Raw genomic sequence first — 26591 nt, forward strand, 5'->3', positions numbered from 1 at the left:
AAAGGGACTATACCTTTTTATTTTATGAACTTGAACAACTGTAGCCAATTGGCTGGAAGTTAGCCCTTGACTGCAATCGATGCGTGCTGATGCGGTCCAAGAAGGTTAACAGGTTAGGTGTATCGCAGTTATATTAAAGCCATACTACAAATCTAATCTTGTAGCGATTTACTGCAAACAACTCTGGTGGGAGAATCACGTAAAAGCTTTAGGAGTGGTTTTATAAAGAAGAAGAATTCATAAACGTCGGTAGAAATCCTATTAGTGGAGACACAAGCGAGCCCCGATTGCTTATTCATACACAAGTCCGCCGATACAGACGTGGTATTGAGGGGTTTCCAAAGAGCAATTACTGGGGCTGTATTAAAAAGATTTGTCGACATGAATGGCCCTCATCTCTACCTGAAATTGCTGACTATTCAGCGCACAATGTGGTATATTTCAATTCACTCGCCATCCAAAGTGGCTTTGCAACGCTCCGAGCACTAATTGTACATCATTCATGTCGCACGCAAGCATATTTTTCAATAGTTCGATACGAGCTACGTACGCCCTTTTAAATGCACGTAATCGAAGCTTTTATGTTGTGAAGCGAAAATTAAACATCGGTCAATTTTTAATTTCACTTTGGAGGGATTAATTTTCAGTTTGCGCTTTTGAATGGAAATGTTTGCATTTAGTATGGTACGCGTAGATACTGTGATTATATTAGTGTATCGGAGCTTTTCCAATTTTGGACCGTTTAAGTAGCAATGCAAACTTTGTTGCGCCACTTAAATTACAATTCTATTAGTTTACGTTAATTCCGCTGTTATAGTTAACGAAAGTAATAGCTTTCGGTTCATGTGATCGAATGAAAACACAATGTTTTGTTAGTGATCTTTAGCTAGTAAGATATGCAGATTGTGTCAACTTCTTTCACCCTGATGAGTAATTATCATCGGTCACAGAAATAGATGTAATGGTCTGATAAAGTACCAAAGCCATGGCTTTTATGTTAGGATCAGGTTGGTCTCACTATTTGTTTTCTTATTCCACTATGAGTTAGCCCTGGACTGCAATCTCACCTGATGGTAAGTGAAGATGCAGCCGAAGATGTTAGCGGGCAAACCTTTAAGGAGTCGAAATAACACTTAATCGGTTTTTACGCGACATTGTACGGAAACGCTAAACCGTGACTGGTTATCACCCTACCGTCTCTGTCGGAAGGGTAATAAGAGGTTCAAAAGCCTCACATCTGACCAAGTCAGCTATATGCAGAAATATCTACATTGCCTCCGTCGGGGTTGTAACCCGGGACCTCTCACTTATAAGACCACAGACTCGTGTCCTGCAGTGGACCGGTAATAGATTTATATGATTTTTAATTATTGTTAGCCCGTTTGGAACGTTATTGGAAGTTGGTATCCGTTAATGTAAGCCCGCGAACAATGAAGTCCGGCACAGTTATTCTGCCAAAGCGAAACAAAGACTCAATTGTTTCGGGATCATTTCCAGTCCAGCAATTCCAACTCAAATAAAAGCAGGGTCCGCGGGAAGGACCGCGCAACCAACGAGATACTAGGTGTGACACATAAAAGGGTTATTAGGACAAACAACGAGTCAATTTTCCATCTCATTTTAAAAATAAATTACGTATTTTTTTTCATTCTATTTAATTGGTTACCTATACAACAGACCGGCAACCCGCCTTGGCTTTGCACAGGTAGATATAAATTTTAAATATTCTTTTCAATAATTAAAAACTAGTTTTGTACTTTGCAACTACTTTACAAAGGTAGTTTGAAAAGAAGTGCAAAACCGATTACAGTAACTCTATAGCCCAGTAGAGAGCACTGCGCATGAGTGGGAGGTCCCGGGTTGTATCTCCAGCAGGGGCAATTTGGGAAATTATAATATCCGAATTTTCTCTAGTCTGGTGGGAGGCTCTTAGACCGTGGCTTCTTTCTATACTACCGAGATAGACGTGTTGCCAAGCGATTTAGCGTTCCGTGGTGGACTATGGAAAAAAGCCTTCTCATTGGATCGGTCCCCTGTAGAGGGCAGATATGGGTTAATATGCTAATGATAATTATGGTCAAAGATCGCCGAAACAATGCACTTAGAATTGATAATCTTCATATTTAAGGTGAAACTTTAAAAAAAAGTTCAGGAAACTAAGTGGTGGACTAAAAGACATGAACGAGACGCTGGGAGCCGCTGAAAACAAGCTGCGCATGCCATGCCCATGGATTTTGGAACCTTCGAAATACCCAAGTCGTCAATACCCAGTCGAGCAGTGGTCGTCAAGCGATTGACGACCACTGCTCGACTGATGATGATTAAAAATCAAAAAAGTCTGTTAAAATTTTAAAGTCTCGTAAAAGGTAACTCACCGTTCTCTTTGAAATTTTAGGGACTGCACTCTCTGTGGCAGCTTCTGGCGGAAGGTCCAGAGGTTGAGCAGGTCGTCCGCGGTGGCCGTGACCAGCGCGCCCTCGTTGATAAGGAACTTGGCGTGCAGCACCGCCTCGCCCGACTCGTGGCGCACGTGCGCGTCCACCCCGGGGCCACCTAGTCTGCGGCTGCGTTCAGGAACGTTATCGGCTACCACTTCATTATGGGTTCTAACTAGTACTTCAAGTGATTTTTTTGTAGATAGTAAAACTGTTTGTAACAAAGCTCAATCGGGGAAGTACTACCGTCAAGCAGTATTGCTGTGTTCCGGTGTGAAGGTTATCCCTTATGAGCCCGTGTAATTACAGGCACATTCGGCTTAAAACCTACACCTCAGGTTCATGTTCCTTGCGAAGTGTTGCCTTTGTTAAGAAGACGGTTTCCATTTAGCATCAAGTGAAATTTTTAGTTGCATAAAAAATATGAAATTTTATTAAAATAACCAGTTTTTAACCTTTAATGTACATATATAGTTTTTGATGTTATATTACAAATTTTAATTAATTTTTAAAAACCTTACTGAAAATTTGGGAAAATTAGTTACCGTCGAGAAAACTTAACTTAGAGTGCAGCGGATTATATATCACATATATAGCGGATATATTTAGTCATAATATATTCAATGTTTACTAATATTATTTTTGTGTGTTAGTGTTTTATTGGTTGGTCCTTTCTTCACGCACTAACTAAGCAACCAATTAAGCTACCTTTTCTTTCAGGATAATTAACGATTCCCGATTTATAACAAAACCATTAATTAACGCGTACAAAGTACTAAGATATATTTTTTCACTATAAAAAACTTAATAGACGTTATAAAACTATACGTTAAGGCTAAAGCTCATTTTGAAGTAGTGCATAAGTCTAAAGGGTTCAGCAACAAACGGCAAACATGTAATACATTAATTTGTATTGCACAGACGGACAGCGAAGATGTCGCAGACTGTTCAACGTAGCGGCTGAGAGCGTTTGTTGCACATCCATTACTTTAATGTGCACAGACGCTGAGATGCTCGCAGCATCCCGCACGTCCTGTCGAGATTTGTATTTGTTTGTTTGTTACAAGTCGCCCGAGTCTACATCCCGAGCGCACCCCGCAGGGAAATGTAATAACGTTAAATGGAAATGAATCTTAATTAGATTTCCTATTTTGTGAAGATTATTTCCTTTTTTTCTTATTACACGCTTTATATTAGCTTCACTTGGATGTTTGTAACCGGCTCCTTTGGACTTGATTTTGACTCAATTCACAATTTCGTTCAAAGTTTGTAGATATATCGAGGACCGAAGACAATACACTAATTTGATATGATTATTCAATTTTTCAATTTGCTAAATGAGATTGTTGTTAATTTACATAATTATTATGTATAGCGAATAAGGCAGGAATGTTAATTTAAAATTCCAATATTAACTTTAGTCGATTTCTCTAATATTAACAAATTCGATAGCGAATGGGTAACCGGAGTTTACATTAACCGAAGGTTAGCCGCCCCTTTTAGAAAATGGCAAGAAAACTAACACCCTCCATGTGTGTGATGAAATAAGATAGTGAAATCCTGACTCCTGATCCTGTCAGAAAACGATTATAATTAGATGTTGGTATTATTGGGTAGATTTGATGGTTTTCTGATGGTAACCTAAGCGTGGCAGTTCTTTGGCTATCCCATTCCCATTAGAATTTCATGGGTATGGTGAACTGGTTCTGCCCACTGCTTTGTCCAGGTATTCTATTTGGGTATACATTATCCCAACTTCAATACTTTCTGCGCTGGGTAAACGGTTACTTTCAATTAAATCATGTACGACAATGTTTTGTCAAAGTCAAAGTCAAAGTCAAAAATATCTTTATTCAAGTAGGCCCACAGGTGGCACTTTTGATGCGTACATAAGAATTACTTGTGATACTTGAATTACGTGATTGTCCTTTAAAAGTTCTAATAAAAAGTCCGGGATAGCATATGTATATCTTTTAAGGTTGACTTATACGCGGACGAAGTCCCGTCCGTACGTCCCGCGGACGAAGGGACCGGTAGTAAAATATATAAAATGAATCTACAACATTGTTAATTTGCAATTTCCACTGCTGGTTGTACAGAAAGCCGTTCTATTACTAGGGTAGTATGAGATTTAAGAGGAATATTCAGAGAAATGCAAGCACTAACTGTATTTCAATCTAATTACAACGTGCTCTGAAACGTGAGTATTTAGTTAGGGATGTACAGAGAACCATGTTTGTTTGTCCGCGTAGAATCGTTCGTACTCGCCTTTGATGGAAATTGCTTTTGAAATGCAAAGCGAGCTCCGAAAAGCAACGCGCACCTAGAGGGGTAGCTGCTAATACGTCCTGGACCATAGGGTCCAAATAAATAAGAGGTACAAAATTAATTAAGCGTTGGTATTAGTCTTTTCCAATTCCAAATATGTTTACAGTGACTCTACCTTCGGTTACAGAACAGATTCTACTGAGGAAAAGCATACATACACCTGATTGAAGAATGTTAATTTTTGAAATTATACTAGTAATGTTTTTTGCTAAGATAAAAGCGATGCAAATTGCTTTTTTGCACTTAGATTAGAAGGATTAACAAAAATAACCTCTTAATATATTAAAGAAGCGCTTGAAACACAAACTATTTCTTTTCTTAATTTCACCAATAACATTTAACGGTCCTCTGCCGACCGATTAGGGGAAAAACTACTATATTCCTAACAGGTTGGCCAGTTACCATCTTAGACTTCACCAACGCTTATCATCAGGTGAGATTGCAGGCAAGGACCAAACTTGTAGTGGAGTAAAAGTTTTTTTTAAGCGCTGTCTTCCGCTGAGCGTGCTACTTAATGACGTGGTTGGTATTTTGGACAACACCGTTTTGGGCTACGTGCCGCTGCGGACCGCTCATTAGCCTGAGAGCTGTTTGTTTATTGTTCCGGATGCTGTTTACTTCAAGATCGGCCGCTCGGTAATCGAATTGGTAAAAATCGTTTCCCTCCACCCGGGATTATATTAACATGTATATTGAAGGTTGGAATAAGCCAACTAAGTTTGTTGTGGGCTTATTCTTAGAGCAGGGCGCGTTTGGAACCCTCGTAGCTCTAGTTTAAAATTTACGTATGTGGTTATTCTATTATACTATTACGCCATCTTCTCTACCATTTATAAATTTTTCATGTAGATAATGTACGCATTATAAGTGCCACTATGGACCTAATGATTAAAGATAATTTTGACTCTTGTCTTTTGATTCCGTGCTATGTTTAGGATAGTTCTGAGATCGTATTTTTGTTATAATAATAGCATACCTACTTATCCTGCTCAGTAATGGGAAGACTTTTAAATATTAGATCAAAATTATTGTTCGCGATGGTATTTATTTATCTCCTAAGACAAAGTGAACATTTTGATTTCTTACGGATTGGGTACTACATGAATAAAATTGGGTTATTTACATAGCTTTTTTTAAGCAATACAGTATTATTCCTTAACCAATCACACACATTAGATACGTTGTGTATAAAGGACTACGTAAACGATAAAAAAGCTTGGGTGTAAATTATTGCTCTAACCAGGTTGCTCTTCTAATAATTTAAAATGACATTGTGAGATGGTGATAACAAAAAAAAAACACTCGGCTAAGTTTGTTGTGGGCTTCTTATTAGACCAGGACGCGTTTGGAACCCTCGTAGCTTTAGTTTTAAGTTTACGAATGTGGTTATCGCCATCATCTCACTACCGTGTTGTTCTTATGTACGCATCAAAAGTGCCACCTGTGGGCCTACTTGAATAAAGATATTTTTGACTTTGACTTTGACTTTAACATTTAAGCCAAAATTGCCATTTTAAGCATATCAATAAAATTAATATTTTCTTTTCTAAACTGCCCCATATTAGTTAGTATTGCACCCGTGCGAAGCTGGGGCGGGACGCTAGTAATACATGTATGAAAGAAATACTAAATATGGTATTTGGTAGACTATTGAAACCCTCTTCAAATGCTGTTAGAGTAATGAATGAAGACATATACGGCCTATCGATTTCCACATAGGACCCTTGCCATAATAAAAGGGCAATTCGTAATTTAAATGGGCTGATATTATATTACATACAGTAAAAGGGTCATTTAGAATTCAAATGGGTTACATTATGAATGGCTTACTATTCATTAATAGTTAAACGGGTGCTAAACGCAACATTACTATCGCGCTTTATGGCCGAAAATTATGACGCCTTTTTAATGATCGGGCAACGTTATATTGTGACACATTGGCACTTTACTAGTAGACAGAAGTCGTTCACAGTCATCCGGACGTCCACTACTGGACATAACTATACTATACTACTGGACTACTGGACTATTATGTACGGATCACTTTACTCTAGCCAATAGACTCCAAAGTTTGGAACACCGTCGCAAAGTTGCCTGTCTTTTGGTATTCTACAATATATATTTCGGAGAGAGTGCCCAGGAACTATTTCATTTCGTTCCTTCTTCACCTTTCTACCATCGATCTGCAAGGCATAAGGATCTGCACCGTTACGTTGTTGATGTTCCATGGACTAGGTTTTGCTTCCTCGTTCCTAATACGCACCAATAAGATCTGGAATGCCCTTCCGGCTACCTATAATTTGGGTTCCAAATATTGGAATGAAGCAGGCGTTACATTGCAGAATGTAACAGAATGAGATTATTCATTGTGAATTCAACATCTCCTGAGAATGCTGTATTTTCGGAGCGAAACGTGCGAAGAGGGTACGTTGCCATCTGTTTGGTGCTTAGTATAGGGATTCAAGAAATTATAATTTACACCATACAGATTCTCCTGCTTTTCGCGGAGTATAGCATTTGAGCTTAATTTTCAAAATAAATTTGGGTTCCGTCAAATCAAGAGTGAATAGGCATCTCCTAGGGAAGTGCGCTCCATCTTAGGCCGCATTATCGCTTACCAGCAGGTGAGGTTGCAGTCAAGGGCTAATTTCTAGTGGTATAAGAAAAAACCGCGACATTGTACCGGAACGCTTAGCGGCTCGTCTTTGTCGGAAGGGTGGAAACTTACCACAGCCGATGCCGAATCAGACTAGACTCCAGCAAATTCAGAAATCATAAATTCCCAGATTGTCCCTGTCGGTAATTGTAATAATAAATATATTTTTTATGTGTTTTATTTATCTAGCCCTTGACTGCAAGCTTAACATTTAATGGTAAATGTTGATGTAGTTTGAGATTGTAGCGGGCTAACCTGTATGAGATATGAAAGTTTTATTACACCCATACCGCTTTATTTATATGCGACATCGTACCGGAACGCCAAATCACTTGGCGAACCCGGGACCGCCCACTTATAAGACCTCAACACTCGCTACTGCGCCGGGGAGGCAGACAAAACATTCGTATCGAACAGACGTTAACTTTTATATCCGTACGCCTGTGTACCAGAGTAACCGGCTGATTGCCAGCGCTAATCCAAAGGGGTTGCTTGTGCCAAAGATATTTAAAGGGTAGAGCAGATATTGAGAATGCTTTTTTAAGTTACGGACCGCGTTGTGGCTTTTATCGAAAGTTTGTAACATAAAGTTTGATAAACGACAATTTCTAAATTCAGCTCCGACCTTGGCGGCAATATCAGCTGTAACTACAATACAAACGACCCATATTTTATTACTAGCTATTGGCAGCGACTTTGTTAGCTTTTGTTTTGAATTTTAAAAAACCTCGCATGAAATGTTATTTTCCCGGCCTAAAAAGAATCCTACGTCTGTTTGCAGGGCACAAGCTATCACAAAGCAAAGGTTTCTCCATATCATGGCTCAGCCAAACACACTTTCGCATTTATAATTATATTATGAATGATCTCTTTTGACGAGGCGTAAGCCTATTTTGATTTTTTTTTTAATTTTATAATTACTCTTATTGAAGTTGACATATAAATTGGTATCCATTGAAGTGAACTTATAATAACAAAACAAATAAATAACATTGTAATTTTTATTATTAATTTTGCTAAAACAGTGTAGCATCTGGACACAAGAACAATACATGAACAAGAATGCCTTAACTACTCTAGATTAACAAGTTTTCATCTTACATGGAAACTAATGATCAGGTAAGATACCAGTAAAGCTTATCTTCAAAGTACAAAATAAAATGTTAAGAAAAGCTAGCGTCTAGGTTTAGCAATGGATAGTGGACGTTGTTCATATGAAGCCAAACGCATCTTTGGGTTTTGTCCTATCTGTCATACCGTTAAACATTTCTCCTTGGTGACCGGTGCACGGTTAGCCAGATAAAAAGCCGCCCCTAATGAGAAAATTTGGAGTTCATCCAGCTTTATTGCGGTTAAAGAACGAACAAAAAGGAAATCTCCGGTTCACAATAACAAGTGTTTGTTGAAAGTTTCATGTTCCAGTGCTCATTTAGGTTGTCTCTTTAATAGTCCCCAGGGCTGCCAACGTTATGAAAACATGCGCGGTGGACGGAGCTATTTAGAAAGATTACGGGCAACGCATTGTTTCATGTTTTTAAATCTATGTTTGCATGCCCGGGCAGGATGTTGGAGTTGTTCCACCTACTTGTACATTTTATTTTATTTATTAGGGACAACAGACAGCCATGCACAAAAATAACAAAATAGACTTAGCTAAAATTAAAGTAGCACTATAGGTATAGGTATAATAGGGTATGGCACAAGACCCACATCATTTTCCACAAATGACTAAACTTATACACAGGGCTACACAAATTTTTTCCAAATTTTGTGTAGCAAAGTTATCCTTATCCTTATCCTTATTATAAATGTCAATGTAAGTTTGTTTGTTACGCTTTCACGCAAAAACTACTTAACCGATCCTCATGAAACTTTGTACACATATTCTTGGAAGTGTTAGAAGTAATATAGGATACTTTTTATACCGACATTAAGCTCGGTACCTTTGGGAGAGGGGATGAGTGTTTGACGATTTTACACCATAACTCCGACAAATTATAACCGATTTAAATATTTTTTTTGTACTATAGAGGTTATAATACGTGTTTATTTTGCCCAAACTTTGTGTAAATCTGAATGTGGTTGGAGACAGAGAACAAAACTCCTCAGCGGACAGCAAACCCCAAATTTAAGGCTCAGCGATACTGAATTTTTATTGAGCTATTATTATTGATTATTAATAATGAGTATCTTCACCGGAAAAACTCAAGACGTAGCAATTCTTCGCATAACTTGGAACTCGAATCCAGGATTTCGCTATACAAACTTGATCATACAAAACGTAAGATCAACCAGGGAGTTATTTCCATACACCCTTGATTTAATTTCTTCGCGAACCTCTATTATTTGAACGTCTTTCAATTCCCAGCAGACCCTAAAATAAACGTATACAAGGTATAAAACGCGCGTCTACCCAATATTTGGCTAGCAATCTGAAAATCCATCCCATCTCGCGAGGCCTTGCTTACATCCCGCCTAAATTGGGCTCTGACTGGCGAATTCAGGTTTCTCTGCTCGTTTTCCCTTTTTATTATATTGGCCCAACTTGCCCTTTGTAACGGGGTAAGTGATGCCCAATTGATTGGAAACGACCGACACACATCGACAACAATAACCTGACTGATTCCAGATCTTTAGTTAAAGTCGCCACGAGTCTTAAAAATGGATCAAGTTACGTAATACAGGCACACTAGAAACGTTCAATGTAAATCTATCGCATCCTTAACATGTAAAATAAAGTTTCTTAAAAAAAACTCTTACAGCTAACTTCTAAATAAATATTACTAAGTAATACCTCGCTGTTTCTCGCGTCAATTTCAAAAGCATAATATTTTTATGCTTTTGCACACTATATACGGACAATACTTTTCCACTTCTACTCTCATCTGCACACTTGTAGATTGAATTATAATATTTAAAGGTTTATTTCTGGCTCAGTAGAATCGAGATTCCTCATCGGTGCTAGGCACAACAACCAGACAGACTTGATTTTAGGAAGAAAACACACTTATTTGTTTTGCGACACAAAAGGAAAAAAATACAAATAAAAATAATTATTGGAATTATACTCAGTTAAAACTTCAGCAACAAATTGCAGCCATATGTCAGAAACAAAATGGTTGCGACCCAGCATATTGCTGCAGGTTTTTTAAATTAAAACTTGATACTTTACAAAAGAATCTATAAGTTAGGCCTAATTTAAATAAATAGTTTTTATATTGGTATTACAATAAGTTAAGATTCGCTGGAGGTCTGAAGTAAATGACCAAACATTTAAAAACAAATCACGTCTTAATAATAACCATCTCGGTTGAAAAGTCGAAGTGATATTAAACTTGCCCATCAACAAGTCCACAAGTACTTTGCCAGTAAATAGTTTGATAAAAATGCCTTAATATTGTTCACAGGCGACCTGTGACCCGCGCCTTACATTGTAGCGAGCTCCGGCCGAGTGTAAACAATAAACACAGCAATAAAGTATTATCTTTTTTAATTTCTTTAAACATTCCATTGCATTAATGAAATCGCAGTGTGCTGATAAGAGAAATGCATATATGCAACTCCAATAAAGCCGGATGCTGATGTTTACCGCATTCGCGTCCACGAGAGCCTCCAGTAGTCTTCAAAAGATGACTCTAGTAGATGACATCAGGAAGATATAGCAGGCATTAATTAAAAAAACAGAGTTACAATCCTAATCTTTACAAATGTATGATTATAAAAGTGTGTTTGTTTGTTCGTCTTTCCTTCACGCCCCAACTAAGCAACAAATCAATTACATTTTGGGCCTAGAGCTGGTTGAAAGGACGGAGAGTAACCTAGGCTGCTTATTTATCCGTGTATAACCCACGATTCCCATGAGATTTATAAAAACCTTAATAAACGCGGACGAAAACAACATGGGGAAATGCTAGTGAAATATAAATTAAATGTTAAAAGTGGGAAAAAAACATTTTAAGAGACGCGAGAGTCTCTTTTGCGAAAATAACCTTCGAAAATGTCGAAAGGAATGATTCTTTTGAAGTATGCATACTTTTTTATAAAACTTGTTTCTTCCCGGGTAATTAGTTCGCCTGGCCGAGCGTAGTCTTGATTCATTACACTTGCTTTTAATATTTCCATTTAATATACTTAGCGGGGGTTGGAATCTACTGCAATTTATATTTATTAAAAATATTTTATTATTTGGAAATGAGTAAATTTTCAAATTAAATGGAAATTACTTTTACAAATAATTTGTTTACTAAACTGTAAGAGGAATACTTAGGGAAATTTATAATGGTGTAGCGACTATGAACGAAAATTCAAACGTTAATACTACGAATATAGAGTTATTTATGGGATACATTAAAACTATTTTTTACTCGTTTAGAAATATAAAAAAAATTTTATACTTGGGTTATTATATCAGTATTAGGTACTTGCTAAGTGCTTAAAAAATAAGTAATTTAAAAAATAACGAATTAACTTAACAATGTCTAAATTATATGTAGTATCTTTCATATTATATCCAATTTTCGTTAGAGGTTCGATATTTTTCTATCGAGAAAATTTTACTGAATCGTGTTAAAGTGATAACCTTTTTAACAGAAGTTCGAGCAAGAGTAATTTAAGTTTTTTTTTTCGCTGTGAAGAACTTCATAGATTAAATTCTTTCAACCTCAGCACTCAATAGACCCCTCCTGCAACTCAGACCCATCTAGTTAAAGCGATTATTTCCGAGGCAATTTTTTCATCATTTGTAATAAACAGTATTTTTTAATATCGATGTATTCGATTTGAAAGGAAATATGACGACTCGGGGACGTTTGTTCGTAACATAACTCCTTTGAGCATTCCACAGTAATAACTGGCTTCAAAGGGCTTTCAGGTGCTCGAAAGCTCATTTAGACTTGTGACGAACAGTAATATTGAAATTCAGAAACTCTGATTGAATTCGTGATTCCAATCAAATGATTTTACCGTTAAAGTAGCAGAATGGACTGTCGTAATCATAAACGGCTTTACCTGAAAGGACGTTACGGTTGCAGTAACTAGAGTCCAATAGAAATATGGTGGTACCAAAAGTGAAATCTTTGCCGATTCAGATTGGATCATAGATCAATCCTAGTTTCCATTGCACAAAACATTACTATTAACTTTGTGTTCCACTCGCTATTTTACAGTAGCAAAGATGGTAGCAAGGTTATTACATTTTACATTACTTTAGACTTTAAAGTGTTTAATTTTTTGCTTTTTAGTTTGTATTTGGTATATTACTGGGAACCGACTATAATCAAATAACTGTTCGTCAAGTTGCAAAATGTCAAAAAGCGCTGATAGGTTGCACATAAAAAAAAAAAAACTTCCTCCGATTTCGGGCGGTAATGCGGAAACGGATATTAAATGTAGGTTCAACTGGTATTTTATTAGTGCCGTGCCACTGGAGCGGCCATTTTGGAACCGAGCCAGGCCAGCCTAATAGGTTATGCCGCAGAAATGCCAGTAAGTTAACATCTTTATTTGGAGCCTTTTATTTTGGTAATCTTGTGAAATCAGTTGGAAAATAGTCAATTTACTTACTTTGTAAGAATTACTTTTATTTCTCACTATATACGCGGGAGATATAATAGTGACCAAGTGTATGAACGAACGCTCAACGTGCTCTCCGAGGCACGGGGTTGGATCACCGCCAATTGCCAAACTCCGGGCTGGTACTAAGAATTTCTGGATAGAATCTTAAATCTCAGTTAAGAATAAATACAAAACCGAATAAAAAACTATCGACTATCGTGTGAAATTATATGACAACGGTAATACCAAAAAATAGAGCATTACGCTTAAAACATATATTTCGTACCAGGAATTAAACCCAGGGATCCCCGCCCTCGCCAGGTTCTGCCTAATTCATTGTGCCAAAGGCAAATCAACTAAAGACCTAAAGAGCAATTTGTAATTGGCTCATCACACAGAGAGTTAAACTCTAAACAAAGAGGTGAACTCTGAACAACGGCGCCGGGAGCTAACTCGGAGTTAATTATCTCGCCGAAGCGCGAGGTACATAACATGACTTAATTGGCTGTTTTCCGCTTTAATTGTAAACGTTTTTCGTTGCTTTAAAACTGTTTACGAAGCGAAAAGGTATTCCGTGAGCAGTCCATTCAATGCAAATCTTAAACTATTCAAGTTAGGCAAGGAGTACTCTTGGCTATTATATTTCACGAATAATGGGCAAACTTATAGTCTAGATAAGTTGCAGGAAGTCCGTCACAGATGGAACGGCCAGGTTGCACCGAGATCGCAAAGATACGTGGGTAATCGATGCCTAAAATTGCAGTCCTTGGAGCTAAAACTCACGGCCGCCCAATATATTATATTGCTACAAAACAGGGGCTAGATATAGATGATCTGAGGGCCAATAGACTCAAAAAATTGGATGCTCAAGACTGGGCAAGCAAAGTGGGCTAGAATATTCCGTAAAACGAATCCCACTTAATGGGATAGCGTTTAGTCGAAGAAGAAGAAGTTTAAATGACTATCACAATAGGTACTAATAAATATAACTACTTAAAGTGGATATCTGTGATTTCGAAATAACTGACTCCGACTACTGATATCATACGATTTTAATAAATATACTATGGCAGTACACACAACGCCATCTAGCCTTAAAGTAAGCGTAGCTTTATGTTATGGGTACCAAGATGACTGATGAATATTTTGATAAATAATATAGATAAATCCTTTTAATACACAGATAAACACCCACTCACAGAAAAACCATTCATAAGAACATGTTCCAGTTGTGGGAATGGAATCCACGACCTTGGACTCATTTATTCTTGAGCCTATTTCTGTGAGAAGTCTATTTTGTCTTACATATCATATGATATAGACAATATTTTCATGACGCTTTAGTGTAAACTATTTGTTAAAATTATAAAAAAACATGTGCGATAAAAAAAACAAGACATTTGGTTTATGTTTTTATTATTTTCTAAATACATATTTCAAAATAATATTGACTTTATAAAGTAACGAAATATTGTGTACATTATAAGACAAGTAGGAAAAAATAGATTATAAAGGGTTATCTTTTACCCACCAAAGAAAATGACCACTACAACTATGCTTGCGTTTTAATTTTCAACGTTCTGAAATCGATCTTGGCATAAAACGCTCTTAATTGATGAAAATAAAATGAATAAATAAATAATGGATGAAAGTTTGTTTTATTATTGAGAACGAATGTAATTTAGACATTATTACGTTTCCAAATGTTTTAATGCGAGTAGAATACGTTTGTCCGCGTTAGCAGTGCCGCGCTTGGCCACAATGGCTGTATTATATCAGCCCTGGCCGTTAATTGTGTGTCCGTCCGCACCGACACGGCCACAAAGGGTTGGAGTGCGATATATCTCTCTTGTGACACCGACAAAGGATGAAAAGGATGACAGGATGTTACCAACGATATATATTTGCGGTGTAGTGTCCATTTTGGGTGCACGTACATTATAAATGAATAGCATATTATGATACGAGTACATATTATATCTATTACTGTAACTGACTCGTTGTTTCAAAAAACATCCTATATCGAGTACCAGTGGTGCGTTGAGGCGCTATTAATTGAATCAATCGGAAAAAAATAGACAAAAAAACTGACTAGCAATGATATACTTATACAACGGAAAAAGAAAAGCCATGCTTTTCAAAAGGTACCATATTTTTTCAATACATAGGTTTTCAGTTTTTTTTTCGTGCCCTCTAGCCACAGAGCAGCTGCACCAGTCTTACCCTGTACACCAGTCTTTGGTCCTGCTTTTTACTCCTATTTAAACTAGAGAGACGTCTGATGAATATATTTGGATATAGATGATGTAAGCATATACTTAGGACACACCGCTCTACAACAGTTGAACAGGTAATGTTTATTCTGAACTTGAATAACGTTAGAGTTCAAATTGTCTGGTGCTCAGAGTACTCGCGTCAAAAGCAATTGGGGCTCATTCAATTCAGTGGAGACATTCATTATGGTAAGTGGAAAGCCTCCAACCGCAATAGAAGCTTTCAGGATTACGTCACGGTTTATCAAACAATTCATTGTAGAGACCTTACCGAGAGCACCGTAAATTAGGCTGGTTATACATGTTTATAATTAGAGACAGGTCTCGATTAACAGAAATAAGCGTGGTTATAATAACTAATAAAGGAGGCTTTCAGGCAGGTGATTTACCGAGAGTATGTTCCGAAACCTGAGAATATGCCTAACGTTTAAATTAGGGTGTTCATGCATGAGTTGTGAGAGAGAGTGTACATTTTGACTTATTTTTGTAAAACTTTATGTGTATTTTTTTTGTTACCAATGCAAAGTTTACACACAGAATTGATCTTGACGAAATTTAGCCGCGGCTAGTTCTTCATTTCATCATGGGCACGGGTCTCGTCTCAAAATGAAAAGGGGTTAAGGCCGTAGTCCACCACGCTGGCCCAGTGCGGATTGATGGACTCCACACACCTTTGAGAGCATAATTGCAGAACTCAGGTTTCCTCACGAATTCTTACTTCACCGTTGAAGCAAGGGAAATTTTATTGCTTAAAAAAACGCAAATAACCTACTCGGCAAAAATCTGCATATTAATTAATCGGCAATGCTTTCCACAGAGGATTGTAATCTATCGTGACGATGGAGATTTTAATTCAATGACCCACTTCAGCGCGCCTCTGAGAAGTGTCTAGGGGGTAAGAATTATAAAAAAAACACTGATAGATAAATTTATTTCTTTGGGAAACTAGCAGTTCACCGCGACTTTAATTATGCAAAATTACTGATAAGTATTTTTTTAGGGAACCATACACAAAGGGTAAAATAGGAACCTATTACTAAGACTCCGCGGCGGTCCATCCATATGTCCGTCTTTCTGTCAATCTGTCACCAGGCTGTATCTCATGAGTCGAATTAGTTGGACAGTTGAAATTTTCACAGATGGTGTATGGCCGGTATAACAACAAATAGTAAAATTAATTATTTATTTAATTAAAGTTTTTATAGATAACTGATAGATAAATTTATAAGCTGACCCCCGCGCAACTTCGTCTGCACCAAATCGTTTTAATAGCTTAAATAAACCTAGAAAGTAATTGCAGCGCTACCTACCAGGTCCAGTCTTATTTCCAAACTATGTTATTCGCGGCCCGTCGTCGCCGTACGTGTTATTCTATACCCGTCGCAACTTCTAAGCGATATAGGTTTAATTTGAATGATTTAAAAATGAATTTGCAGGTATATAATCAAACTTAATATTTATATTAATTAATTTCTTTAGCATTTATAATATTAGTAGGTCCGCATGCATTTGATCGTCGTACCATATGCCTTGCGACTTGCTGTTATTTGTGAAGAGTTATGTCCTTTATCTCCGACAATATTTATCAGATCTCCATTAAAATACATGCTTGATAGTATAAACTTTCAAATAAAAAAAAGAATTATTAAAATCGGTTCAAATTTAACGGAGCTATGAAGTAAAATTGATAAAAAATTTCATCCCATTTCCCGGAGGAAACTTACTGTTTTTCGGGATAAAAAGTATCCTATATGTTAACCTCGAATATCAACTATCACTATATCAATTTTTTTTTAATTCAGCTGTGCCAGAAATCTTCCAGTTACAGTTTTATTCTAAGTATAGATGGCACGGAACCTTTCGTGCGCGAGCCCGATTCACTCTTGGCCGGTTTATAATAAATAATAGCATATAACCTGCCTGAGGAACCTATTATAAACAGACCATTAAAATAGCAGGAGGTTCTATATTCGCATGGTTGGTGGTTTCACTGATATATCCGTCAATCGTTAACCGAAATTGATAAAAACTCCTTAAAATATACTTGCGAAGAGGAAAAATCTTTAAATTTTGTAGCAAACACTGTGTGTGTGTTGAATTCTCTTAAATCAAATGAAGTTTATCCATATATTTTTAGGTATTTGAGTCTCAGAGACGTTGGTTAGTCAGTGAATTAAAAATAAAGTTTGTTTTTTATTTAAGTTTTAAAGCAAGCCTAGCATTCACTCAATACCCTAACAGAGAACGCTTAATGGGGCTGTTTCCATACTATATATTTGTCCTAATATATTTCAAACAATAACTTGATATTAATCAGACACAATAAACAAAGTAGATGTGTTTATCTCATTTTTTTACTATTCGACTCATCAATTATCGTTTAAATTACACAAAAAAATCGTCTGGCAAATTATTGGAGAGCTATCATCACAGCTTTGATAAGAGAACCTCGTAAGCAACAGCAGGGCGGCTGATAAAAAAAATTAAGTTGGATTATGTAGAGATCAGATGTCACGCAATCTCTCATAATATAAACATTTATCAACAAAGTAATAAGTATTTCACTTATATTTATATGCCTATTTGTAACTCTGCAACTTTGTGATTTACTTAAAACTAAATGCCACATTTTTTTCTGACTGATGGACCAAGGACAATGTACCACTTATAACCAAGTCGGAAACCATCGTATATAAACACAGCAACATTTCGTAGGGTATGCAAGCAACATCTTCTACAAAGTGCCGTGCTGTGCTCATCACACTAAGGTTTAGGTGTCAAGGCTATGTGCCTAAAACCTGTTATTACACCGGCAACCACGCCATTCAATTGAAAAACATCAATACTGATTGGTGGCAGAAATGTGCATGACGGTAGTACTAACCAAACGGTTAGTGTCGAACATCGTATCTCATTATAAACGCATCACCATAGAGCATATCAAGATCATCCTATCATTACCCGGGTCTCCCTTCTGATAAGAAGGATATAAGCCCAAGTCAACCAGAATAACCAAGTGCAGATTGGTAACAACTCTTAAAACCTGTTGATGTTGTCTTTTACCGTTACGTAAAGCAAGTGATATATTTATATTTGCTAGGAAAATGCATTTGAACCTGGACTAACACTAAGAAATAGTATAAAAAATTGGAATAATATGGTCGCTGGACCACAAATTAATCAATTCACTTTAACATTTGAAGTAGTATCAGTGAAACCGGACTTCAACGAAATTGACTCTGATCTGTACGCTTAGTATAAGAATTGTATATTTGCAATCTGGGAATTTTTAAATCTTGGAGTCTCAAAATCTGTATTCTTGTTATTTATTTTTGCGATGAATTTTAGTGTTAAAAAGATGTACATACAGTCACTTCACTTTGTCGTTACAGTGTTTGGGTATTCGAAAACGCCTCGACGATTGCGAGCGCGCTCCTCTTATACTAAGCGTTCTAAATCATGAGGCGAGCTTACCTGACGGCTACAACGGGTCGTTGGAAATGTTATTGTAAAAGGATACATCCTGAGGTTGCCGCTCTTGTCACCGATGGCCAGTAGCTTCTGTATGGGGTCCCAGGCCAGCGCCGTCGGCGAGAAGGGGAAGCCGTGGCGAAAAGTCTGCAACAACAGACAAAAAACCGTTATTACACTTTTAAATAACTTAGAAATTAACATGGGGTAATCCGGGAAACCAGAATAATCTTTTTTTTTTATTGTATAGGTGGGCCAATTGCTAGGTCCGTGAAATCTCTCTAACTTCGTAGGGCATGCAAGAAACGCGTCCTGCAACTTGTCGCCCTGTGTCCATCAACCTGAGGGAGGCCGTAAGTGTTAAGCCTCAAGTGAAAGTGAATACACCGGCGACCGCGTACTTCAGACCAGATCACAGCTTTGCAGCAATACAGCTTAGCGGCAGAAATGAGCATGGTGGTTTGTTTTTTAGCACGCAGTTATCTCTGGAACTACCAGTTTAATTTGCAAAACCGTATTGCATTTTATAACAAGTTTTTAAAAGTTATGGGTAATTTAACATGATGCTACGACATTAATTAGCCGAGCTTAATTAGAAGGAACACAAAGCGAAAATACGCGTTGGTGTTACTTTATATATCGATCGTATTATCCTTGTAAAAAGATTCCTTAAGACATTGTATAGGTAAAATAGAATGAGTAGTAACTATAAATAATTATGTGATATTATCTCTTACAATTATTGCAAAAGAAATTTCAGGATCACTTAAATAAAATACCACTCAATACCAATCTTAATTAGTCATTATATTATCATCGCTATTGTAGAAAATTGTTTATACATACGAAGTAAGAATATCTCTCCCTTAGTACAAGATTGCGAATCTCGCAAGTGTCGGTAGTTTTATATTTTCTCTTAAACACATTTGCGTAAATTCTACACATATATCGGAAATACCGGGTTTATATTTTATCAATTCGAAATCTGCCGATATAAAAGTAATCAGCCATTACTAATAAAGCCATAGTTAAAAATGTATGAACTAATTTTATTAATAACATCGTTAAGTAAGTCGGCAAATGAATAGATTACAGATGAAATGAATATTGAAATAGACAAATTTCTTTTTCAAACGAAGAGGATGTACCGTGTCTAGTAAGTAAAAAAATTTTGACAAAAAACCAGACTTTCTTACATAACTAAAAAGCAAGAAATAAATATTAAATATTTTAATAAATATTAAAGAAATAAATATACTAAAAAGAGAAACATAATTTTTTTATCAGTAATCGCTTAAATTATAAAAAAAAAACAACAGAACTTACTTTTTTAAAGTCGAAAATAAAACTTATTTGTAACATACAATCCTTACTACGAAATGTACAAATTTAAAACAACGCGAAATTAGGTCCCATTAATATGACGTTGTAGTATCCAATGCTAAGATCATTTGAAGCGAGGAAAACGTTTGTGAGGAGCGCCATTTCGTACTAAGTGTGCTGATATTTCAGACATGATCACGAAGAGAAACTCCAACTTAGGGTCTATCAATCTCTCGCCTGCTGATTGACTCTACAAGTGCTGATTCCTTCAAGGAGTTTAGCTAACGTCATGTTCAATCAACAAAGATCTCGCACTACTCGCGGAGGCTCTCGATGTTAGTTTGAAAACCAGTTAGTTCCGTACGTCGTCTAGCAGGCCTCGGCATATCGAAGTGACTCAGCTGTCTCACCCATTATTCAATATTTAACCCTCCCATTAAGATGTATGCGTGAAGATCGACAAAAATAATATCCATACCCAATACTTATATTAAAGAACCTATTTATTACTAAAAAGGTTCTTAATAAGAAAAGATGTGGACTAGAAAACACTTTTCTCCATAAAAGATCTCCACTGGTGAGAGTTGCAGATCGATGGAAGAATGGGTATGCAACAATAGTAAAACGAGTAGGACGTAATAAAATAAAGGTGAATGTGTATCTGTTTGTTTGTTACCTATGTTCACGCAACCACTGCACTGATATTGGTGAAATTTGGCACAGAGATTGCTTCTATCGTAGAGATTGACATCACATACTTAATATACTTTAAAAACCAGAAATGCTCCGAAGAATGGGACACAACACCGTGGGATATAAAAAAAAAAACTTTTGGTACGCCTTAACAATAAAACTCTTAACAAAATTTCGCATAAAGATATATATTATGCGGGAGATGGTTCCCAATATGAATCGTCCCCGTGTAGGTATTTAAACATGCAACTTCCTGGAATTTAAGCACAACATTAGTTCATTAATTTAATGATTATTTTTAGTTAATATTCCCAGCAGACCCCACTTTAGTGCGTTTTCAACGGGCATATAAATGACAACCTTACCCAATATCATTTCTTTCCAACCGCCTAAAGATAATTCTCGAAGGAAAGGTTATCGGGCTCCGGAGAGAGGTGTAACAAAACATCGCGCGATATCTGGCTGGTGATAAAAAAACAAACAACTAGAGTGTATATAACGGCCGGCCGATTGGAGAACAGTACATTCGAGGCAGCACTTGCCAACACAGAGTGTCATCATGAAGTTCCTGGTGATAGCGGCTTTCCTAGCCGCGGCGACCGCGTCGGCGATCAAGGATGAGCACACCGTTCTCATTGGCAAGGACATGCTTGGTGAGTTTTATTTGTTGAATTTAATCGCATAGCCACTCATCATCATCATCATCACTTAAACTGATTGACGTCCACTCCTGGAGTGGTCTTTAGCAGGAAGTTCCGAAATCAACGTTCCTGGGCTGCTTGTCCAGCGACTCGTTTGATCTTAAATTAATGTTTACATTAATTGATCACTCATTTCTATGCCATTCCACCAATATGAGCGATGATGTTTTCGTAGCTCAGAGTGCAAACGATGACCTAATACCATTTGAGAAGTCTAAAGAACGAGCTCCATTAAACCATCTCCATCAGGTATTATTGATAATAACTGGCACATTAGATAATAATTTCTCATTCTTCACGCCTTCCCTGCTGTATTTCTAATGGTTAAACTACGAGTACCATTACCGTAACTTTTTTTGAATATACACAAGTGTATAACATTAAAATGTTATTTCCAGTCAACGTGGACATTAAGACCAAGGAAGTTCTGTGCATGAAGCTCCTGAACTTCATCTTGCAGCCGACCGTGTACGAAGATATCAGGGATGTAGCAAGGGACTGGGATCTGGAAGTTAACATGGACAAGTACCTGGTAAAGAACAAAATAATTTCACACCATAATATTATGCATAAGAAACTTCAGTAGTTTTTAAGCTCCCATATACTGTAAATTCTGTCACAGCGTTGACAAGTAGTTTTAGTATGAAATCGAAGGTTTAATTTTTGACGGGATCTTTTTGGATTAACTTCTTTATTTTGGGTTAACATGCGGGTTTTGGTCTGAAACGGTCCAGTATTTTAATGGTAATATGTGCATAAGTACATAATTTTATAAAGTTGGTTATAGCAGAAGATTTTATAAAAATAATAATTTATTTCTAGAAAATCGACGTCGTGAAGAAGTTCATCGATTTCTACAAGATGGGCTTCCTTCCCCGCGGCGAAGTTTTCGTCCATACCAACGAGAAACAGATGGACGAAGCCATTCTGGTGTTCCGTCTGATGTACTTCGCGAAGGACTTCGACACCTTCATCAGAACCGCCTGCTTCCTACGCGAGCGCATCAACGGGGGCATGTTCGTGTACGCTTTCACCACAGCCGTGTTCCACCGGGAAGATTGCCGCGGAATAATCTTACCAGCTCCATATGAAATCTACCCCTACTTCTTCGTAGACGGCCACATCATAAACAAGGCTTTCATGCTCAAGATGACCAAAGCAGCCACCGACCCTGTCATTTTCGACTACTACGGCATTAAAGTCACCGACAAGAACTTAGTCGTCATTGACTGGCGTAAGGGATTGCGTCACACTCTGAGCGAGCACGACCGTCTCAACTACTTCACTGAAGACATCGACGTCAACACCTTCTTCTACTACCTGCACATGAACTACCCGTACTGGATGAGCGACGATGTCTACGGCTTAAATAAGGAACGTCGTGGTGAGGTGACCATGTACGGCTACCAGCAATTGCTCGCTCGGTACAGGCTCGAGCGCCTGTCCCACGGTATGTGTGATATTAAGATGATCATGTGGGACAAGCCTCTGAAAACAGGCTACTGGCCCAAGATCCGCCTGCACACCGGGGAAGAGATGCCTGTGCGCCGCAATTACGTATCCCTTATTAACAAGGACAACTTGAAATACAAACTGTACGTTGATGACGTTGAAAGGTACATCCGCGAGGGCATCATGAATGGACGTGTTACACGCGTAAGTATTTTGTTATATTCTTTTTATGATAAAACAACTCTTGTGTTTAGAAATGACAAGTGTTGGTATCATTGAAGCTAGTTAGAAAATTACTCACATCCCATCTAAGCTCATTGAATTAAAAGCATTTCTTTTTAGAATTCAAAAAATATTTCACTGATATTGGACAAGAATTTGTATTATTGCAAAAAATACATATTTATATTTATTTGTAGCGTGACGGTACCGTCATCACCCTGAAAAAGGCTGAGGACTTCGAGAACCTCGCCAGGATGTTGCTCGGAGGTCTGGGTATCATGAACGATGACGCCAAGGTAATCCACGTCGTGCACTTGTTCAGGAAGCTGGTTTCTTATGGCAACTACAACTTTGACAAGTAAGTTACTTCTTCTAAAAAAAACATGCTTTTATAAGTTTTATACGAATTCAATTAGCACATATATGTATATCTTGTATTCTTGAGATGGACATAGATTTTGTATCCCGGAAAATCACCTGGGTAACGTTCAAATGGGTTTCAAAAACGTTGTTACCTAAGGTTTCACAGTTAAATCGATCACAGCAATATTTCCACAGAGATACCTTTCTTGCACTTTAGAAATAGACCGGGATAGAAAACATTTTTTTTTCCTGGGTAAACGGTTCACGAGGTATTTCGAAAGTAAAACAAATCAGTTGGATGAAATCATGGGCAATATTTAGAAGTCCCAATAAAGAAGGATAATCACAGGTTTTAAGAATCAATTCAAACCTAATAATAAAAGAAAAAAATGTATTAGGATCGGATAGCTAATTCACATATTTTGTCGTTGTCACTTGACATAAATTAGAAAGTGACATACCTAAAGTTTTAGCTACCCGAACATTGTCAGAAGATGGTCAAACAGGCAATCAAAATAATATATTTTCCTTTACATCAACGCCTTGTCCTATGTTAACTAGGCATTACTAGTTATTGTACTTGTACAGGATATTAACTACTTTTGTATCTTTCCAGATACACATATATTCCAACTGCATTGGATATGTACTCCACCTGTCTGCGCGACCCTCTCTTCTGGAGAATCATGAAGCGCATCACCGAAAACGCCGTCCTCTTCAAGAAGTACCTGCCCAAATACACAAAGGACGAGCTCGACTTCCCCGGAGTCAGGGTTGAACGTCTCTTTACAGACAAGCTGGTTACCTTCATGGACGATTATGATATCGACATCACCAACGCTCTATACCTCGACAACAGTGAAATGATGAAGAAGAAGTCCGACTACACATACGTCGCGAGAATGCACCGCCTGAACAACCATCCGTTCAAGGTCACCATCGAAGTCATGTCCGAAAAGGCGGTCGATGCCGTTGTCAGAGTGTTCTACGGACCCAAATACGACTGTATGGGACGTCTTCTCAACTTCAACGACAAGCGTATGGATATGGTGGAAATCGACAGCTTCATCTACAAACTTGACACTGGCAAGAACACTATTGTGCGCAACTCCGTGGAAATGCACGATGTGATCACTGACAGACCCTGGACCCGCCGTATCCTGGACAACACTATTGAGAACACCGGCAGCGTCGACCGCGTTGTTAACAGCTACTGGTACAAGACTCGCATGGGAATTCCGCACAGAATGCTCCTGCCTCTGGGACGTTACGATGGCCTTCCTCTGCAGTTCTTCGTAATCGTCACCCCTGTCCGTACCGGACTCCTGCTGCCCACAGTCGACATCAACATAATGAAGGACCGTCACACTTGCCGCTGGTCCAGCTGCTTCGACACGATGCCACTCGGCTTCCCCTTCGACAGAGACATCGACACGACTCACTTCGTCACCAACAACATGAAATGGATGGACGTCTTCGTTTACAGGAAGGATCTAGCTACATCTAACACTGTGAAGGACATCGACACCTCCGACATGGTGATGAAGCGCGACGACATGACCTACTTGGACAGCGACATGTTGGTCCGACGGTCCTACAGAGACGTGATGATGATGAGCTCTGACAAGATGCTGCGACTTTAAGAACTTATTATTTATAAACATATTTATTACGTAATGTACAATAAATAGCATTGAATCTCAAGTTATACTTTTAATTTTACTCAACTTCAATTATTATTTACGTAATTATGTTTTGGCCGCGTTCACGCTAAGTTTTATTTAACACACTCAAATAATTTCGTTGTGACAGGTAAATAGCTTTTCACGGGTTAATTTTTGATGAAGATCTAAAAGTATGATGAAGCGATGCGCAATAGTAGTAGTAGTATTTACAAACAGTTTTTTTCAACCTTTTATATAAAGCATTGATAAAAATTTTACCAGTAAAGCAGACATTTTAGGAGCTAGTTAAAACAAAACAGGACTGTGTAAGCAAAACCGATCACCATCCTTTAACCGTCACAAACTGTCGGTCATAACTAAATTAGTGAAAACAATTACGGACCGACGGCCGGTAGGTTCCGGTCCGTCGCGTAGACCCTTCCTGAAGAAGCTGATAATTCGGCATTTTGAGTTTCCTTAGTTTGGTTAGGACATATAATGATAAAAAGTAAAAATATTATACGACCGTTGTTTACTAAACTTTCAAAAATTGTATTTCAAAGGCATTTTTTTTGTAAAATTTGCATTGGCACAGAAATTGAAACACTTTGATTTTCTTGAGATACTAATATACATTTATAAAACGATGAAATTTATAAGAAAACTTAGGGTAACACATGGAGCGAGAGATGGAGGGCGCTATTCCAGAAATGATCAAGTCAGAAACCGAAAGAACTGTAGAAGAATCAATATCACAGAAACTGCAGCTTTTGTCAATATACATTGATATTATACAAACCTGTATCTTTTGATAGTTTACAAACCTGTACCTGAACCATAACCTGTACATTTACATTTCTTTGGTAAAAATGTGAAGCAACTGCAAACATTTTGCGAAGCGTAATTGAATAAATAAAACTGTTAACAAAATATCAGAAATGCAAAAGTACTCGTAGGTACTTGTTCTAAACAGTTGAGATGTATTCTTCATCGTATTGTAGGACTTAAAAATAGAAACGCTTTGAATACACACCGATAGCAATTGGAATTCTTAATTATTTGCGCCAGGTTGTTTTTATTATTTATTCGGAAGGCAAACAAATCAACTCGGAAATACGATACTATAGCTTAGAGTTATTTACAATACAGCAACATGATATAATATCATAAAGCTGACTTTGATAAATCTCTACACGAAGTATTTCAATTTCGATAGAATTGTTTTTTGGCCTCAGTCTTTAGACTGACCGGCGGAACCCATTTTATAAAAACCAACCCACCGAAAGACGTTTATGAGTTAATAGATACGAACAAAAATTGTAAAAGTGAAAATCACAATATCGTCTGGTTGTCGAAATATAAATATATATGCTATTAAAGATGTACCAATGAATCCATCAGAGAATAGTTATATTTACAACATCTTGTTGATCTAGTCTTGAATTTGACGATGTGAT

The 26591-nt window shown here is 37.4% G+C and overlaps 2 protein-coding genes across 2 annotated transcripts in view; one reads left to right on the top strand and one right to left on the bottom strand.

Moving 5' to 3' along the window:
• LOC120629698 (syntaxin-binding protein 5) overlaps positions 1-26591 on the bottom strand; it is a 288649-nt gene that overhangs the window by 65005 nt on the left and 197053 nt on the right. Inside the window, exons 2-3 of the mRNA XM_039898677.1 lie at positions 18766-18863; positions 2376-2558 (exon numbers count right to left, since the gene is read on the bottom strand). Of these exons, the coding sequence (XP_039754611.1) occupies positions 2376-2558; positions 18766-18863 (281 nt within the window). The remainder of the gene's footprint in view (positions 1-2375; positions 2559-18765; positions 18864-26591) is intronic.
• On the top strand, positions 21292-25113 carry LOC120629693 (basic juvenile hormone-suppressible protein 1-like). Its single transcript, XM_039898672.1, has 5 exons — positions 21292-21385; positions 21832-21965; positions 22256-23089; positions 23305-23465; positions 24087-25113. Exons 1-5 carry the CDS (start codon positions 21292-21294, stop codon positions 25111-25113), a joined length of 2250 nt encoding a protein of 749 aa, XP_039754606.1.

This window comes from Pararge aegeria, chromosome 15 (genome assembly GCF_905163445.1).
Source record: "Pararge aegeria chromosome 15, ilParAegt1.1, whole genome shotgun sequence".
In the NCBI taxonomy this organism is placed as follows: domain Eukaryota; kingdom Metazoa; phylum Arthropoda; class Insecta; order Lepidoptera; family Nymphalidae; genus Pararge; species Pararge aegeria.

Excerpts from the sequence above, each read along its gene's own strand:
- LOC120629693 (XM_039898672.1), top strand. The coding sequence starts at position 21,292 with ATGAAGTTCCTGGTGATAGCGGCTTTCCTAGCCGCGGCGACCGCGTCG. Across the intron at positions 21,386-21,831 it reads CATTGGCAAGGACATGCTTG|TCAACGTGGACATTAAGACC; the intron begins GTGAGTTTTATT and ends TGTTATTTCCAG. Across the intron at positions 21,966-22,255 it reads TTAACATGGACAAGTACCTG|AAAATCGACGTCGTGAAGAA; the intron begins GTAAAGAACAAA and ends ATTTATTTCTAG.